Source organism: Eucyclogobius newberryi, unplaced genomic scaffold (genome assembly GCF_026437365.1).
Source record: "Eucyclogobius newberryi isolate DKJ021-1_F unplaced genomic scaffold, fEucNew1.0.hap1 SCAF_17, whole genome shotgun sequence".
Lineage (NCBI taxonomy): Eukaryota > Metazoa > Chordata > Actinopteri > Gobiiformes > Gobiidae > Eucyclogobius > Eucyclogobius newberryi.
Window position 1 is genome coordinate 32,135,942 of NW_027315801.1, and position 17,633 is coordinate 32,153,574.

General features: G+C 39.6%; 1 protein-coding gene across 2 annotated transcripts in view; it reads right to left on the minus strand.

Annotated features, from left to right (window-relative positions):
- cpne5a (copine Va) overlaps nucleotides 1-17,633 on the minus strand; it is a 109,154-nt gene that overhangs the window by 66,026 nt on the left and 25,495 nt on the right. For both annotated transcript variants that reach the window (XM_072450080.1, XM_072450079.1), the window contains exons 2-3: nucleotides 6,542-6,582; nucleotides 5,749-5,795 (exon numbers count right to left, since the gene is read on the minus strand). In XM_072450080.1, the coding sequence (XP_072306181.1) occupies nucleotides 5,749-5,795; nucleotides 6,542-6,582 (88 nt within the window). The remainder of the gene's footprint in view (nucleotides 1-5,748; nucleotides 5,796-6,541; nucleotides 6,583-17,633) is intronic.

Sequence of the window (17,633 nt, forward strand, 5' to 3'; positions counted from 1 at the left end):
ATGAGGTGATGTACCGATAAACAAGTCAACAACTGTGGGAAAAGTGCTGCATCCCCCAAATCACACGCATTAGTCTCAAAATGAATAATTCAAAATGAGAGAGGAGCATAAATAAAAGATAAGAGGAGTTTTGCCATCAGATGACATGGTGCATTAATGATAAGACTGTCGGAGCCTAATGAGCAGTGCGTTTTGGGAGTTCAGGGTTGCACGTACCAATCATAGCCACTGGGGGCATTGGGGAATGGGGGAATGCAAATATATTGTTCATAATATTACATTGTATATGCATTTGGACCCCGGGCCACAGTTGGGACACCCTTGTTCTACAGTATCTCTCAGGTTTATCGTGCAGTGGAACATTCCAGGCAAAGCAATAACTGATGGGCTCTCCACCAGAAAAAATGGCTTTACTTTAAGAATAAATATGTGAAGTTTTTCCCACCTTTTTTTACCGTGTGTGATAGGTCGCTGGATTGTATGTGACAGTTTGAGAAGGACTCAGTGCATCGCTACATAACAGTGTGTCTCAGCCTGTAAATGATTCATTGCTTAGTGGACTTACAGACCCCCAGTCCAGTATTAGTCCCACTGCAAGCCCACCACACCACGATTAACTGTCAAACACTAGGAAACAGCTTCTTAACCGACGCAAACAAGTGGAGACAGTCTCTAAAACGTGAATAAATTGTGACGTTAAATGACAAGAACTTGGAATTCAGTAAAAGTGGCTGGAGTGGACTTGGGTTTTGAGTGTGTACTTTAGTGCTGGAAGAAGCTGTCAGCAGAGAGAGTTGGAAATTAAGACTTTGTAACGCAAGTGGAGGGATGAGAATGGGATGAGGAAACGTTTCTTAAGGGCCACCTCCAGAGACCAGGTGTGAAGCTGGAGGCTGTGCTCAAACAAAGAAACACAAGTAATAAAATGCGGCATTGGTGACTTTTTTTTAGATCAAATATGTGTACAGCTCTGTTCAGAAGGTTTTCTCAAGAAGGTCAGCAGAGTGTTTGTGACCGCTGGGCACAACTTTATGGATTTATATCTACAGAAATGTGGCCGTATAGACATGAGAAATATCTTCAGGCTTATTTTGTGTCACTACAGAAAAGTGTTTGGCAGAGGTTTACATTGAATGGACTTCTTGCCTCGACCCTCAGATAAACGTGAGAAAAAGCTGTCTATTTTCCTCCACAGATGGCAACTTTTTTTTTTAATAGATGGTGGTAAATTAGGGGTGGGTGACTGAAAAAAAATATCTCAATAGCAATATTCAGACGATATTTTCACAATACATCAGCAATGTGTTAAAATGTGTCTTATCCAGGATCAAGTATAAGTATAAGACTCTTGTTTGTGAGATTACATTTGATGTTTCTGTCTGTTTTTGTGGTCATTTTTGGACAAAATATATAGTCTATGTTTTAATTTTGCATATTTACAAAAAAACAATTGGGATGTTATACATTTTCCGATACATCTTCCACCTCTATGATAGAGATAAACCTTTTCCCAGCATGTGAAACATCATAACATATCAACTGTGCCTTGGTTTTTTGTCTGTGGGAATATGGGAACTCGACTTATATGTTTATACCTTTTTCACCACAATTTCTACCCGCATAACAACAGTTTTTTTTCTTTTTCATGCAACGAATCACCCCGTCTCTCCAATTGAGCACCAATTTGACTGTTTTCTGGACATTCAAGGACCCATGCAGCGCTCCTCATTCCTATTTATTATCACAACACATCCTTGCAATACAAAGCAGCATAACTATCACACCAACTAAAAATGTGTGAATCATAAGGAAATCAATGCCCACTCCTGTAAAATCCTGTAATACTAGTATCACTTGTGTAACACCCTGGGTAGGCCGATCCTGAGCCCATTGTAAACAGTGTCTTGCCCGTCTTTTCTCCAGCTGCAGCTCATGTAGCGAGAGCAGGGATTGGAAGCAACGTCCAATGTAGAAGCAATTGGATTATGCAGTCAGTGGCACCAGTCTTATCAGCTCAGCGAAGAACAAATCCACTTTACAGGACAAGATACAAAGGCTTTATCGCCATTGTCCAGCTAGTACTGGACCCCAGATCTGCCCAGCTACAGAGGCACAACTACGGGCCTGAAGTGGGCAGGTTAAACATGTCATTTTTATACAAGGCCGGTGGGTTTATCGATCTTCATCCAGACAGGGTCAAATATTATGTGAAAAGCTATTCATCATGATTGTGCCAGTCTTCATGCATTGAGCAGGTCACACTGTGTTATCAACAAATCAATTAAACAATCCATCAAACCAAATGTCACTTCATCAGCGCTCAACTGTCCCCAAAGGAAACAATTTAGTCAGGGAATAATAATAATACAGACCTTTGTTATTTTAGATTTGTTAAATACATTTTTTCTTGTTGAACATATGTTTAAAGGTGCACTATATAACGGTTTTGGTTGAGGGTCAGTCGCTGGCTTGTCTCCATGAAGACGTTATTGCTTTACCTGGAATGTCCCACAATGTGTAAGTGTAGGACCATCCATCAGAAAGGTTTTCAACAAAGGTCAGCAAAAAAAATATTTCTTTATGGATGATCATTAAGATATCATGCAAATTTGACAATCAGGAACTTTTAACCACCTCGTCATTAAAACACTTGAAGTAGAATTTACAGTGATTCATGCACATTTGAGTCATCTTTAATCTCCTGCAGTCATCGCTCCGTCAGTCCTGGTCTTCATCACTCCCCGTGTCAAGCCCACTGATCTTTAATTATTTTGTTCAGCAATTGTATTTTCTTAAACAGTGACGCGTGTAGGATTTGAAAGTGTCGTATAGCACAAATTCTTCTGCTCATCAGCACCGGGGCTTTCAAAACGGAAGTTAGAGAACTGCATTTCTAAACTTGTCATTTTAGCTCAAGATTGCAATTTAAGATGTCCAAAATACAACCTAATGATCCATATTAGATTAGACTAGAACTGCACAATGCAGTCATAGTAGCGTAGTGAAGATGATTTAGATACACAGTATATTATTACTGTGTATATCAAAACAAACCCAATACGAGTCGGTCTACAAATAACAGAAAACATGATTGTGTAGTATTTTATAGAGCGCAATACAAAATGTCACCTGGATTACCGAGGTTATTTTCTCCAGTGGGAACGCAATATTCTGCACGTCTGAGTGATTTGTGGAAATGTTGGGTTTGATTTGGGAGAGGAGCTGCAGAATAAACAGCCAGAGAAACATGTAGTACAATGTGTCAGAGATCTATACTTGTGAGTGCAGCGGGAGCAGAGATGTTTTACATGCAGCTGTTACACCAGGATGATACATTTGAACATTTATTTATACTGATCATAACATTTTACCTCTGTGTTCTGTTAAAGAGTCAACACCAAGCCCCCTGCTCATCTTGCAAACAGATCAGTCAAAAACATTGATTCTTTAAAATACAATTTACTGTTGCTGTTTTGAAAGTGTACTAGACACTGCAGTATCTAATCTCGTGGGAATACAAAGGTACGGAGCTCCTAAAGTCCCCTAAAACAAGATCTATCTTGTTTGCGAGAACAAGACTCAATCTTTCTGCAAACCAAATAATCTTGTGCAAACAATATCATTTAGATTTGTTAGGGGACTTCAGGGGCTCCAAACTAAATAAGAATCTCTGTGTCAAGAAGAATTTTGAGAAATGTTGTTTTGATATGCTTCAATTTCAATGTATTTGCCAATTTAAAATGCTATCATTTGATCTATTCCCATCTGCTATCTGTCTTGCCGCGCTTGTGAAGTTGTGAAGAATTTAGATTGGGTTTTTTCTTTTTCTTTCTTTTTTTATTTTCAAAATGGTTGGTGCCAACAGGAAAGCAAGGATTTAAAAAATGATTTATTATGAATATGTCGCTATTTAGGACGGACATTGTGTTGTATATTGGTAATATATATTCTAAAAATGTACGTTTGTTTGGCCCTAAGAAGAATAGTCTAATAAAAATAAACAATAAACAATAGGTTAACATACAAAGCTATTTAGGTGTTTTAAACAATACATACATTCATTGTTTGCATCTGTCATATTCACCTAACAACAATTTTAACTATCAACTTGATTTATTCATGAACTGTCCCCTTGAGATATTATTTATTGTTTTTCAGCATGTGCATCTACCAAGGTTGTAAAACCAGAGAAGTCCCTCTGGAACAATCTGTGTCACTGCTACGTTTGCTGCATCTTCGATATCTGTCTCTCTGGTCTAATCACAGCCACACATCCGAGAGAAACTTTATCAATACCACTTTATCAATCACTCACAGGTAAAGCAGCACAGGCCGACACATGAGGATTCCCTGTTTCAGCAATGGAAGATGATTGGCACTTAGTATATTTACCTGGGGATTAAGTAGAAGACAGAATGGAAGGAAAAGTGTACAAGTCTGTGTCGTAACGGAGCTGGAGTTATCAGCTTTGGGATTGCTTTTGGAACCAGGATTCAAAATGAGCACGTCAATGCAAGTTAGAGGTTTGAGAGATGAAGACCAAGTATGTCTATATTTATTATTATTATTACATTATGCCACTTTCAAGGCACTCAAAGTGCTTTACCCCCAGGCTTAGCTATCAAGAGCTGACGAGATCAGGCATTGGAAAGCAGGTCTGGCCAGATGTCTATGTTTATGATATTGAGCACTGGTGATGTAGGAAGATTGAAGAAATATACTTCTATAGCTTTGCAAATATGTAATGGCAACATAAACAGGTGCATTCCAGTATATCATTTATAGGAGCAGATAAAGTCTCCTTAGCAGTGAGGACCAAGTGTTTTATGTATTTAATAAACATATACAGTGGATACACAGGTAGTAACACAGCAGAGCTGATGCTAAATCAAGTCAAGATGTTCTTCTGGACCTTCTGATAGTGGCTTTATTGGAGTAGATCCAAAATGTGTCTTATGTGAATTGGAAAGGAAATTTTATTAATTTAATTCATGTGGATGGATTTCATACTTCACTTCTGCTTTAAGTCATTGCATTATTATTATTAGAGCAATAGTCAAAATGCTTTATCAACTTTGAACACACATGAATCATTAAATCTCCACAGATGAGATAAGATGTCTGATATGAATTGTAAGATTAAATATTGCTCATTGTTTGCTGCACTTGTTTGTATTGTATCTGTATTGTTCAATATGATTACAATTCATTGAAAAAAATACTGTCTATATTGTCTGGAATGTTCCACAATATGTCATTAAACCTTTTTCTTTTTTGTCATATGTCATTAAACCTTTTTCTTTTTTTTTCTATGTATTCAATTACAGAAGAGTGGGCCTCTCCACAGATCTGACCTGTAACTTGGCCTTGGGGCAGCACCTGCTTGTCTCCATCATTGAGATTGAGTTTAATGTCATACTGCAGAATATTCCTGGCATTGAAACTAAACAAGTCGGTGGTGAAACATCCACGAGAAACTAAATGTACATGGAGCAGGTTTAATCAAAAGTGACACAAAACAAAACAAAAATAAAATATACATCATCTACTTGATTCTTATGACTGTGAGAGGACAGTGAAGTCACTCTGTGGTCATCTTTCAGAATGCACTTAGGGGTTTATGAATATTTGCTGTACTGAAATTTGGCTGCAAAAAGAAACGCTGGGCCAGCACTTTAAATTCTGTTGACATCAGCTTCCAAAGTTTGGACAAAATTTGACTCTACAAACAACAAAGACATATCTTACCTCTCTCCACTGTTTGCACTCGACGCCTTGAGTGTAGAGAACCACCACTGAGAAAAACAAGAGGACACAGTTTCTCGATCAGGAGCAAATCCATCCCCATCACCCTCTGTTTGTTTCAGACTTCAGTGATTAATTACCCTTCAGTCCTCAAAACCGTCTGACTATAGGCATTGTGTCGTCTGATTATGCAGCGCACATTCAAAGCACAACAGACAATCTAAAGCACCTAGAGGACAGTTTAAAGCGCGCCATCAACACACAATTTCTGAACCGCGGGATAGTGCTGATTCCTATTTGATTTATGGCGTTAAATGAAGGCAAGGAAAACAAATGCAACCTTTTCGATGAGTGTGAGGGAATGCAAAACAGGTTTGATGTGGTAATGGCCTGATTCAGGAGAAGTTGAGACACTTTATAAGACAAAACTTGTAAATATAGAACATCAAATAATTGTAACTATTTGTATCAAGTACTAATTTACTATTGAAGAAAGATTCAGCGATGTATTAAGTCAATCTTAAGGACCAGTGTTCAAATTTATCTTATTTGCTACAATTTCAATACTATTTTGAGTGTTTCCTATTGACCAAACAATTTCCAATACGCTGCTACAAATGTTGCTTTCACTTGCTGTTCATCATACTGGTAATAATTGGTAATAATGGTACTTCTCCAAAACATTTCCATTCAAAATCTGACATTTCACCAAAATGCATTAAGCTGCTCTCTGTGAAAGGTTTGTCACGTCACTGTGCAAAATAATCAGAGCTAAAAGTGGGTAAAACACACTTACATGGGTCTGATTTGGAGAAAGTGTCTCGGTCCAACAAATTCCTGCAAAAAAAAAGAAAGTCGTTAACCCAAATCAATTATGTTTAATTAATATACCCAATAGTATTAAGCTAGAAACAAATCCATAGCTAAACTAAACACAGTTGAGGTTTGATATAACTGTGCAATAACAGCAGATTGCGCTTCATTATGCAGATTGATGCTTTTACTTTGAAAGGGCAGTCCTTTATTCTCAATCTGATTACAATTGTGCAGAGCCATACAATTGTGCAGAGTGTTGTTCAAATATAGAGCTCATTTATCTTCATTTATATTTAATATAAAATGTGATTTGCCTCTAGAGCGGATCGTGCCCTTGGAAAGTACCAAATCAAATTCAGAGAAGAAATATCTTATTCAGGAAACACATCGAAGGCAGGAATCACAGATCATTCATCCTATTCTAATTGTTTATTGTTAATTCATTGTTTTTCAAATGTGTCATTACGCTCAGCCTCAAACACAGTTGTTTGCTTCTCACAAACGGAAAACACAAACGAGGTTGTTACATTAAACAACATGTGAACATTAAAGATGTGACTGTAATGGATGGAGACCACTGATCAGAGCATTTCCAACACAGTAGTTCTTAGTCTCCATTTGTAGCTCTACACAAGTGGCCATTATACATGCCATGCAAGATTAGATGAAAGACTTCCCAATATTTTGTCTATTATATTCATATCTGTGAATCATAGTTATCGATAAATGACTAGCTTGCTGATCTCTAAGTGACATCAAATCACTGTTGTGAACTGTTTTAAATACAGTAACAAACTGATTTGGTTTACTGATGCCTGGGGACCTGAACTATTGATAACCCATTCATAATGTTGCTGTGTTCCACCCATGAGGGGTCCCCTTAGCTAAAGGAGGTCATTGTGGCTATAATATTGACTGTGCTGCAGTCTCTCTCAATGATTTTGTTCAACTGAAACCCAATTTTCAAAAGTAAAATTCCTCTTTAAGTTAGTCATCATCTTCTTGTGCTGATTGGCCCATAGTATATAACCATAAAAGAGCGATCAGCTTCAATACTGTTCACTCCTTCACGCTCCTACACACATTGCGATAGGACACTTGGACAGGACCAATAAGTCTAGCCAACTACTGTCCATTAACTTCATAAAGCAGATGCTACTTTTACGACTTCAGAAATTGCCGTAAATCGATCCGAGGGGCAATCAAACCTGCCCCGGTCGCAAACTATACACCAATCAACCCTTCCGGATGCGGTAGACACTTCCAGATGGTGGCAATGATCTTATTAGCATATCGACGAAAAGGGGAAGACTATAAACATGTCTCATTTGGGGATGAACAGTGTAAATAAATAACTGGCAAAGCAATTTAGAACAATCCTCATGGCTTCGGGCGACTGCTGGATTTCAATGAATATAGATGAGACTGTGGAATGGGAGACAGGGAGCAGAGGCATCAGTCATGTACATGCATTTATGGATGTTAAATCTTCAGGCACAGAACAGGTTGTTTTGTCGGGGATTAGCCTGGGCTTGACCCGACCAGAGCTGGAACAGTGGCGGTATAATTTTCATTAGCGATAACAAAACAGTGTGTGCAAACTGCCTCTTTGTGGTGTAAACTGTAACTCTTCGACACCCATTAGCCCCAAACAATTAGCCTGTCCGTCTTTCTCTGTGAAGCTGAACAGTGCCTCACAGACAAAACAAAGGGGAAATAACACTCAAGATCATACAAGGCAACAGCGTTTTGAGCCAAATCCAGATTATGTAATAAAACATTATGCAGTTGTGTAATCCAGGCTATTAAATACTTTAATGACGTGTTGAAAATGGAGTGCAGTTGAACCAGGCAGGATGTACACTTTAAAATGTTGGTATGTTATTCAACGTCAGAAGTGGCAATCAAACAAAACACATTTACACTAGAAAAACTTGATTATTTTCTGTTGTTCCATTGATGTGTTCAAAAGTATGGAGAAAGATTTGAGGACCATTTCACAAAAAGCAATGATGTGCAGGATTACAGTCGTGTAATGGTGGTGCAACAACCTCAGAAGAGGGACCAAACAATCGTTCTGAGTGTGAGGTACAACATGACGGAGAGGGTAAGACTCGAAGACAGAAGAGGAGCACGGACAAGCACCAAGTGTCAGGTCAGCTCTGTGGAAAGACCTGCACGTTTTACAATGTATTTTTGAGCAATAAAATACGCAGCTTAATACTATACTGAACATTCCAGAACAAATATTTACATAGAGACAATCAGGTGCCAAATAAGATAAGATAAGATAATCCTTTATTGTCCACACATGGGGAAATTTAGGTGTTACAACGCAGTAGATACAGAGGGAAAGGACAGATAACTTATAGGAAGTTTGAAAATAAAAATTAAATAAATAAAAACTCTTATTAACAAAACTCCTCTCATATCTTAATAGGGAATGGAGGAAAAAAATATAATAAAATAAAATAAAATAATAATAAAATAAGGTAAATAATAATAAAGTAAAGCAAAAATAGCTAGCATAAGACTAAATAATACTAATACTAATGGTAAGTAAACACTCTTATGTACATCAGTTATATGCACATGAATATGGCCTTAATTGCTTGTGAGTATGACAGTAATTGCACATGAATATGACGGTATTGCACATGATTAAGTCAGTATTGCACATGAATATGACGGTATTGCACATGATTAAGTCAGTCAAGTATTGCACGTGTTCAGGGCTAGCAATGTTTGTTATAAAGAAAATGTTACATAGTTTGCCTTTAAACTTGAAGTACAAGTTGTACAATGGCTTAGGTAATAGCATTTACACTTTACAAATCTACAAATCATTTCCAGGGTAAAGGCTCAGATTTACCTATGTGTCTAATTTCTAACTCATAATAGTTCAACTCAAACTTGAATGATGTAGCGCGCTGCAAGTCTCTCTGCTGATGCAAATGACTTCCTAAACTAAAAAAAATAACTGCAAAGGTTACTGTCAAGAGAGACGTCCAGAGTCTGTGAATATTTCTCTGCAGAGTGGTTTGTGTTTATCTTTTAACTTTATCACAACAATATGAATACACATATTTCTACTGCAAATGTAGATGTTTCTTTTTGCTCTAAATTAGCCTCGGAGATGCCGCAGGAGGGGTATTAGCAGCTCCCTAATCCTTCTGAATAATGCTGCTGCCTGTTTCAAAAGGTAACTGCACAAATCTCAGAGGGATAAGAGAAGATCATTATCCCAGCGCCGACGAGCCCAAAGTTTGCTGATGATGATGAAGTTCATTGAAAGTAGGACAAAAGTAATTAGAACGGCTACATTTTAAACCCTTCCTTTGGCGTGACGGTGCGCTCCTAATAAGACGCACAGCACGAGAGCACGGGAGACATGACACGTCCATTCATTATGAGAGTGCTCCGCCACCGCCGCTAATCCCGTTAACGTTTGATCAAATGTGGCGCAATCGTCTGCGGAGCTGCCATTAGCCCAAAAGTGCAAACAAATGAGCTAAAGTTTAAAATCAATTTCACTCGACAAAGAAGGAGCGAATGCATACAGCCATCACTGACTCATCATCTCTAATGCTGGTTTATTCACCGTCATATTAAGCCAGTTGTTTTTGTTCTGCATACTTTAATTATCATGGGAGGAGCAGAGGAAAAGGCTCACCGACTCACAGTTTATGCGATACAAAAAGCTCCGACTGTATCTGAAGAGGAGTGTTTAGAGGGGACGAGCCTCTGGGACAGTTCTCCTCTGTGCATTAGAACAGCCCAATCTGTGGAATATTTATCGAAGTCGTTTGTTTGCATTGGCATTTATTACAGGCTGAGCAAAACATTTGTATTGTAGTATTTGATCTTGTTTTTGCATGGTTTGTATGTTTTATCAGATTGCACTTCATATCGCCTTTGTGCAGCAGCACTGTGTTTTTTAAATGTGCTTTATAAATAAATAAATAAACTTGACTTGAGTTTCTCTCTAGATTTGAAATATTTCTGCAACGCTTGTGCCAACAGTGTCATGGTGGAGTGGCTACTTTTCTTGAATGAATGATTATATTGAAGAGGGTGTGTGTGTGTGTGTGTGTGTGTGTGTGTGTCTCTGTGTGTGTGTGTGTGTGTGTGTGTGTCTGTGTGTGTGTGTGTGTGTGCGTGTCTGTGTGTGTGTGTGTGTGTGTCTCTGTGTGTGTGTGTGTGTGTCTGTGTGTGTGTGTGTGTGTGCGTGTCTGTGTGTGTGTGTGTGCGTGCGTGCGTGTGTGTGTGTGTGTGTGTCTGTGTGTGTGTGTGCGTGTCTGTGTGTGTGTGTGTGCGTGCGTGCGTGTGTGTGTGTGTGTGTGTGTGTCTCTGTGTGTGTGTGTGTGTGTGTCTGTGTGTGTGTGTGTGTGTGCGTGTCTGTGTGTGTGTGTGCGTGCGTGCGTGCGTGTGTGTGTGTGTGTGTCTGTGTGTGTGTGTGTGTGTGTGCGTGCGTGCGCGTGCGTGCGTGTGTGAGCGTGCGTGCGTGCGTGTGTGTGTGTGTGTGTGTGCGTGCGTGCGTGTGTGTGTGTGTGTGTGCGTGTGTGAGCGTGCGTGTGTTGTGTGTGTGTTTTCCATTGTTGTTTGTTGGATCTATACAACACTTACATAATTTAGCCACAGCAGCAACTGTTTTGCTTTTGAGCAAGAATTGCTCTAGCGACTTATTTTTCAATCAACTATAGATCGAACTATTAATATTGTAGTTGTATTTATTGCATGTACTTTTTTCTAGCAGTTAAATTTGATGTTATATCTTTTGTGTTTCATTTTGCTATTTATTTATTTATTTATTGCAATTCATGTTTTAAACAGTTGACTTTTACTAGCCAGTATATATTACATGATATTTTTATTGACATATTCAAAAACTGCTGATGCAGGTTAAAGTATTTATTGCAATTTACAATTCCATGAAGTGTTCTTCCAGGAATACTCTCAGGAGACTCCTTGAAAACTCCACTCATTTAAATTGAATTTTCAAACATTACAGTTAATTTGGAAGAATATTAGACGGATTTGGCAAATTCTCCGTTCAATTATTTAAATGTGAAATGTGTAATGACTTGGGCCTCACTGGCTTTTATTACTATTTTATTAAACAATTATCACTATAGTAAGTAAGTAGGACATTGGAGAAAGGATTTCAAACTTCATACATTTTCCCACTGGATTTTTGCCTCATTGAATGTTCAAAAGCGCAGGACAAATTGTTAGCTTGAGAGTCGTGCCACTGACCCGGTCAGAGTGAGGTCATCAGCTGAATGACATTAGCCACAATAGGAGAGTACTATGAGGAGAATTGAGGAATGGTTTGGATTTTCAAGCCAACTCGTCACTTCACTCGGCCTCCTGCCCCTGGGCTCTCTGCTCTTTGACATATCATGGATATTTTCCTCCACTCAGCAGGTCAGAGGAGGTACTTTTTTGTCTAGCCTTAAGCAGCATCTTAGGGGTCGTGAAGGTCGGACAGTTGAGTGAAGGAGATGTACCACTGCAGTTGTCAGTGCAAAGTGAAAGGAGGAAGAAGTGTTTCTGAGAGGACGTAAGAAAGGTCAAAAGCAGCTTCTAGAATCTAGATACTCAGGGAAGTGAACAGTGCTACTATAGTGCCACCACTTTCCTCTGCCATTTCCACTACAACTGTTCTCATGCTGTACCAGCACCACTACAACTGAAGTAACTGTTCTCATGCTTGTACCAGCACCACTACAACTGAAGTAACTGTTCTCATGCTGTACCAGCACCACTACAACTGAAGTAACTGTTCTCATGCTTGTACCAGCACCACTACAACTGAAGTAACTGTTCTCATGCTTGTACCAGCACCACTACAACTGAAGTAACTGTTCTCATGCTTGTACCAGCACCACTACAACTGAAGTAACTGTTCTCATGCTTGTACCAGCACCACTACAACTGAAGTAACTGTTCTCATGCTTGTACCAGCACCACTACAACTGAAGTAACTGTTCTCATGCTTGTACCAGCACCACTACAACTGAAGTAACTGTTCTCATGCTTGTACCAGCACCACTACAACTGAAGTAACTGTTCTCATGCTGTACCAGCACCACTACAACTGAAGTAACTGTTCTCATGCTTGTACCAGCACCACTACAACTGAAGTAACTGTTTTCATGCTGTACCAGCACCACTACAACTGAAGTAACTGTTCTCATGCTTGTACCAGCACCACTACAACTGAAGTAACTGTTCTCATGCTTGTACCAGCACCACTACAACTGAAGTAACTGTTCTCATGCTGTACCAGCACCACTACAACTGAAGTAACTGTTCTCATGCTGTACCAGCACCACTACAACTGAAGTAACTGTTCTCATGCTGTACCAGCACCACTACAACTGAAGTAACTGTTCTCATGCTGTACCAGCACCACTACAACTGAAGTAACTGTTCTCATGCTGTACCAGCACCACTACAACTGAAGTAACTGTTCTCATGCTTGTACCAGCACCACTACAACTGAAGTAACTGTTCTCATGCTTGTACCAGCACCACTACAACTGAAGTAACTGTTCTCATGCTTGTACCAGCACCACTACAACTGAAGTAACTGTTCTCATGCTGTACCAGCACCACTACAACTGAAGTAACTGTTCTCATGCTTGTACCAGCACCACTACAACTGAAGTAACTGTTCTCATGCTTGTACCAGCACCACTACAACTGAAGTAACTGTTCTCATGCTGTACCAGCACCACTACAACTGAAGTAACTGTTCTCATGCTGTACCAGCACCACTACAACTGAAGTAACTGTTCTCATGCTTGTACCAGCACCACTACAACTGAAGTAACTGTTCTCATGCTGTACCAGCACCACTACAACTGAAGTAACTGTTCTCATGCTTGTACCAGCACCACTACAACTGAAGTAACTGTTCTCATGCTTGTACCAGCACCACTACAAATGAAGTAACTGTTCTCATGCTGTACCAGCACCACTACAACTGAAGTAACTGTTCTCATGCTTGTACCAGCACCACTACAACTGAAGTAACTGTTCTCATGCTTGTACCAGCACCACTACAACTGAAGTAACTGTTCTCATGCTGTACCAGCACCACTACAACTGAAGTAACTGTTCTCATGCTGTACCAGCACCACTACAACTGAAGTAACTGTTCTCATGCTTGTACCAGCACCACTACAACTGAAGTAACTGTTCTCATGCTGTACCAGCACCACTGACTAACAATAGATGTACTGATACCACTTATTTTCTTAATCATGGGAAAACTCTATGTTTAAATGAAAACAATATTATTATATTAGAAAAAGGATGATTGACAAAATACTTGCTTTAAGAGTCAGATTGTTTACAATATTTTTAAACAATATCTAAAAGGACAAGACTATACAATATAATATTATGTATGTTCATTAACACAAGCTGCCCTGACCAAAATAAACTAATAATAATAATACTGCTCCACGTCCAGAAGAGGCAGCTGAGGTGGATTAGGATGTGTCCTGAATGCTTCCAGGATGTCTCCCTGGGGAAGTTTGTTCCACCAAAAGAAAGCCTTGGGGAAGACCAGGACATGCTAGAGGGACTATATGTCTCTTAGTTGGCACGGGGCCGCCTTGGGATTGCAGTTGCTAGACTAGACACTATATCCAGCACATCTGGCGACCAAAACTAAGACTACCCTCTGTATTTTAACAAACACATAACTAGAGTTCTCCATTAGTGTCTCTGACCACAGAGTCATTTTTCTTTGTCTGGTTCTGAGGCCTAACATTCCCCAGCAACATTTCATTCAGCACACGATCTGCTCTTTTTATTAGCAACAGAGCTATGGGACGACCTTCACTGTGATGGCGCAGGTGTCTCCTCTGCCGCATATGTTAAATCATTCACTTTCCTTTCAATCTGGGCTCTCTCTGGTCAGATGCGTTCCTTGGGTCCAAGAGCATGGCTCCCCGGGTGGCTTTTTGGAGATAAATGACAGACTGTTCGGCTGTTCAGTTGGCAGTATAATAAATGGGAAAGCACATAAGAACGCCTTTGGCGCGCCTCTAATGCCTGACCTGGGAATAACATCAGAGCTAATTGCACGCGGTGACAGCCTCGGCATTTGTGTAAAGGTGTTTTTGTGCGTGTTTTTTTACAAAGAGCTGGGGAAATGAGCACACACGGGAGGCAGTATTAGGCACAAAACAGCACTTTGCACTTGTCTGGGGCAAATTCACCCCAATTTGAGCTCTCTGGTTTGTTTGTCCATTAAAGACGTCAATCCCTTTAGAGCCAACTCAATGCACAGTGGGTGAAAGGGAACGCAATTGTCAACAGAATAAAACTGTTATTTTTCCATTTTTACTACACTGCCAGTCTAGAAAAAAGGCACAGAAAAAAGGGTCACACACTCAAATATTTCGTAGGACCGCCTTTAGACATTTGCCGTGGCATAGTTTTAATTAGCTTCAGCAATATTAAAAGATTTATTTCCATCCAGTGTTGTATTATGTTTCATCATATGATGATGGGAGAGTGACCACTGCACAAAGCTCGTCCCAAACACAGATCTGTGGTGGATTAGTTTTTGCTTCTCCTTAGATGTTTTCTCTGCTTGATCCCAATGATCTGACCCTTCTCAAACACACTGACATCTTTTCCATGACCACGGGATTTGTCTTCCCACATGGTTGTTTCAGAAATGAGCCCTTCACTGCATCAGTTGGATTTAAATACTGTGTTGCAGCTGAAAGATCATCACCTGCAGCAGTTCTCCAGTGGGAGGCTCCGACCTACTGTATTTGCTTAGTTGGATCCAAATGTATTTTGTTAATTCTGTTGTGTTTAAAATATCAATAGTGGATCATCGGCAAGTACATTTTCACTTAACAGGACAAGTTCTGTTGTCACATTTTAACAAATTAAGTTTTATTTTAATATATTGAATATTTAGCTCATATCCATGTACTGAATAGGGTAAGTCACTTTGAGCAGGTTTGAGTTTGAGCCTGTAACATCTTTAGTGACAGGATGGACTACATGAAGCAGTTCAGAGCCAATCCTACCTCTTTGTTTGCAAATGCATGTGGTTTTAAGACAGGATTTAACTCTTAAAACAGCCCTGATTTTTCCTGATTTGTGCATGGATTCTGTTACCAAGATTTTGATTGACTTTTTTCAAACATTGTCTGACAAACTCTCACTTACCATAATTGCAGCCACTGTTTTTAATTTGGCACATTTAACTACAAAATTCAACTCCTCCTGACATCTTCTTTGTGCTCCCAGTATAAGACAACATACAGTGACCCATAGACGTCAACACAGAACCAATGTAATGGCAGATTGGCCTGACGTTCCCTGTTCATTAAAACTAGCTTGAAAAGGCCTAAGTATGGATCCAGTGGAGTGTGAAAGAAGAAAGTCAGTCAATCTAAAGTAGGATCTCGATAATAAACGCACACGTAGGCTCCGGATTACACTAATGATGCTGGTGGGGGACGAGATTGCTGCCTTTGTGTCGTACGCTGATCTAATTGGAGGAGAGTGGCGAGGTGAGAAAGGACACAGCAGGTATAGGTGGAGAGGGAGTGTAATGAGGAACACTGACTTGGCATGTGAGCACTTAGATGTGATCAACCTATGACACGCTCTTGTTAGTCAAACACAGATCTGATGCAGGCGTAGCAGTGTTTCACAATTGGAGCCCCTATAGAGTCAAGTGATTAGTGAATATCTTAATATACGTTGAATTGAGCTGAGATTTATCGAATTGGCTTTACTTTAGTATTTAAAGCAACACTGCTGAACATTCTGAAGGTGACGCCCGCATGATTCCATGGAAACAGAAAGTTAAAACCATACTTTGGAACATTTTATCGTTTTATGCCATGCTGTGGAACATTAAATTACATTTATTGATGACAATTATAGTAGAGTTGTGCAGATGCAAGCGCGCTCACAGTAAAGATGTATGTGTTTCTATGTTTTCAGGGATATTAAAATGGGCTTCGAGGCTGTATGACCCAAAGGTGTCTCTGTATTAGAACGCCCCCCCCTTCCCTCCACAAGGCTTCCACCCTTTTCCTTCTCCAGTTGGCCCTTGCTTAAAAGCTTTTCTTGCTACTAACATCCAGTTTTTGACCATACAAATACAACCCACTCCATGGCGTGTCGCAGTCCACAAACAAAGATCCACTTCACATTGTGTATGTTTACGTGCGTTTGTAGCACACCTCCTCACTCGCCTTTGAACCCAAGGTTTAGCTTCCCTCATTCACAGTTTGATGCGCTTTGTGACTTCAAACGCAACACCATCAAAACAAGAGAAAAGCTGACTTGTTAGTGATGTCAAATGCCTATTTTTAGAAGGCTTATTAATGTTTGAAATGAATACAGAAGTTGGGAAGTTTGCATGTTTTGTTATGGAAAAAAGAATGGCCTGAAATAGCTTCCCCAGCACTATAAAACAATATGCACATTTGGCAGATAAACTTTGTCCTCATATGACTGATTATGCCTGGGGTCAAAATGTATAATCTTATCCAAAGAAGTGTCTCAGCTTTTTCACAGGCTGTCGCCCACTTGCCCAATTGTTCCTCTCGGCTACAGTAAAGCGTTTTGCCTGTAAAGTACTGTAAAAAACTCCCAGATCAGATCGTTGAAACAGAATGACAATGGCTGGTGTTGTATTGCCTTTTGGAAAATAATGTGACAGCAGCTGTGAGACCTGTGGGAGCAAATGAAACATAATGTAAAGGGAGTTTAGCAGCTCAGTCTTGTCATTGTAACACAGCGACATGTGGTGATGGTGCGGGTGGTGTCTGCTTAAGTATAAGTATGGAGTTATAAAATACTGAAAAAACTATTACAAACAGGGCCTGCATATTCATATGCAGATTAAACTGTAGTTATTTATTATTAAGAAACACTCAAGAAAAATATTTGACCTTCCGAGTACCAGGTCTAAAACAGGACTATTTTAGGGCTAAAATAGGGCTAAAGTAAGAACACACATTTGCTATACTAGTTTAAAGAAGGACCAACCCAAAGGAGGACAATAAATATATTCT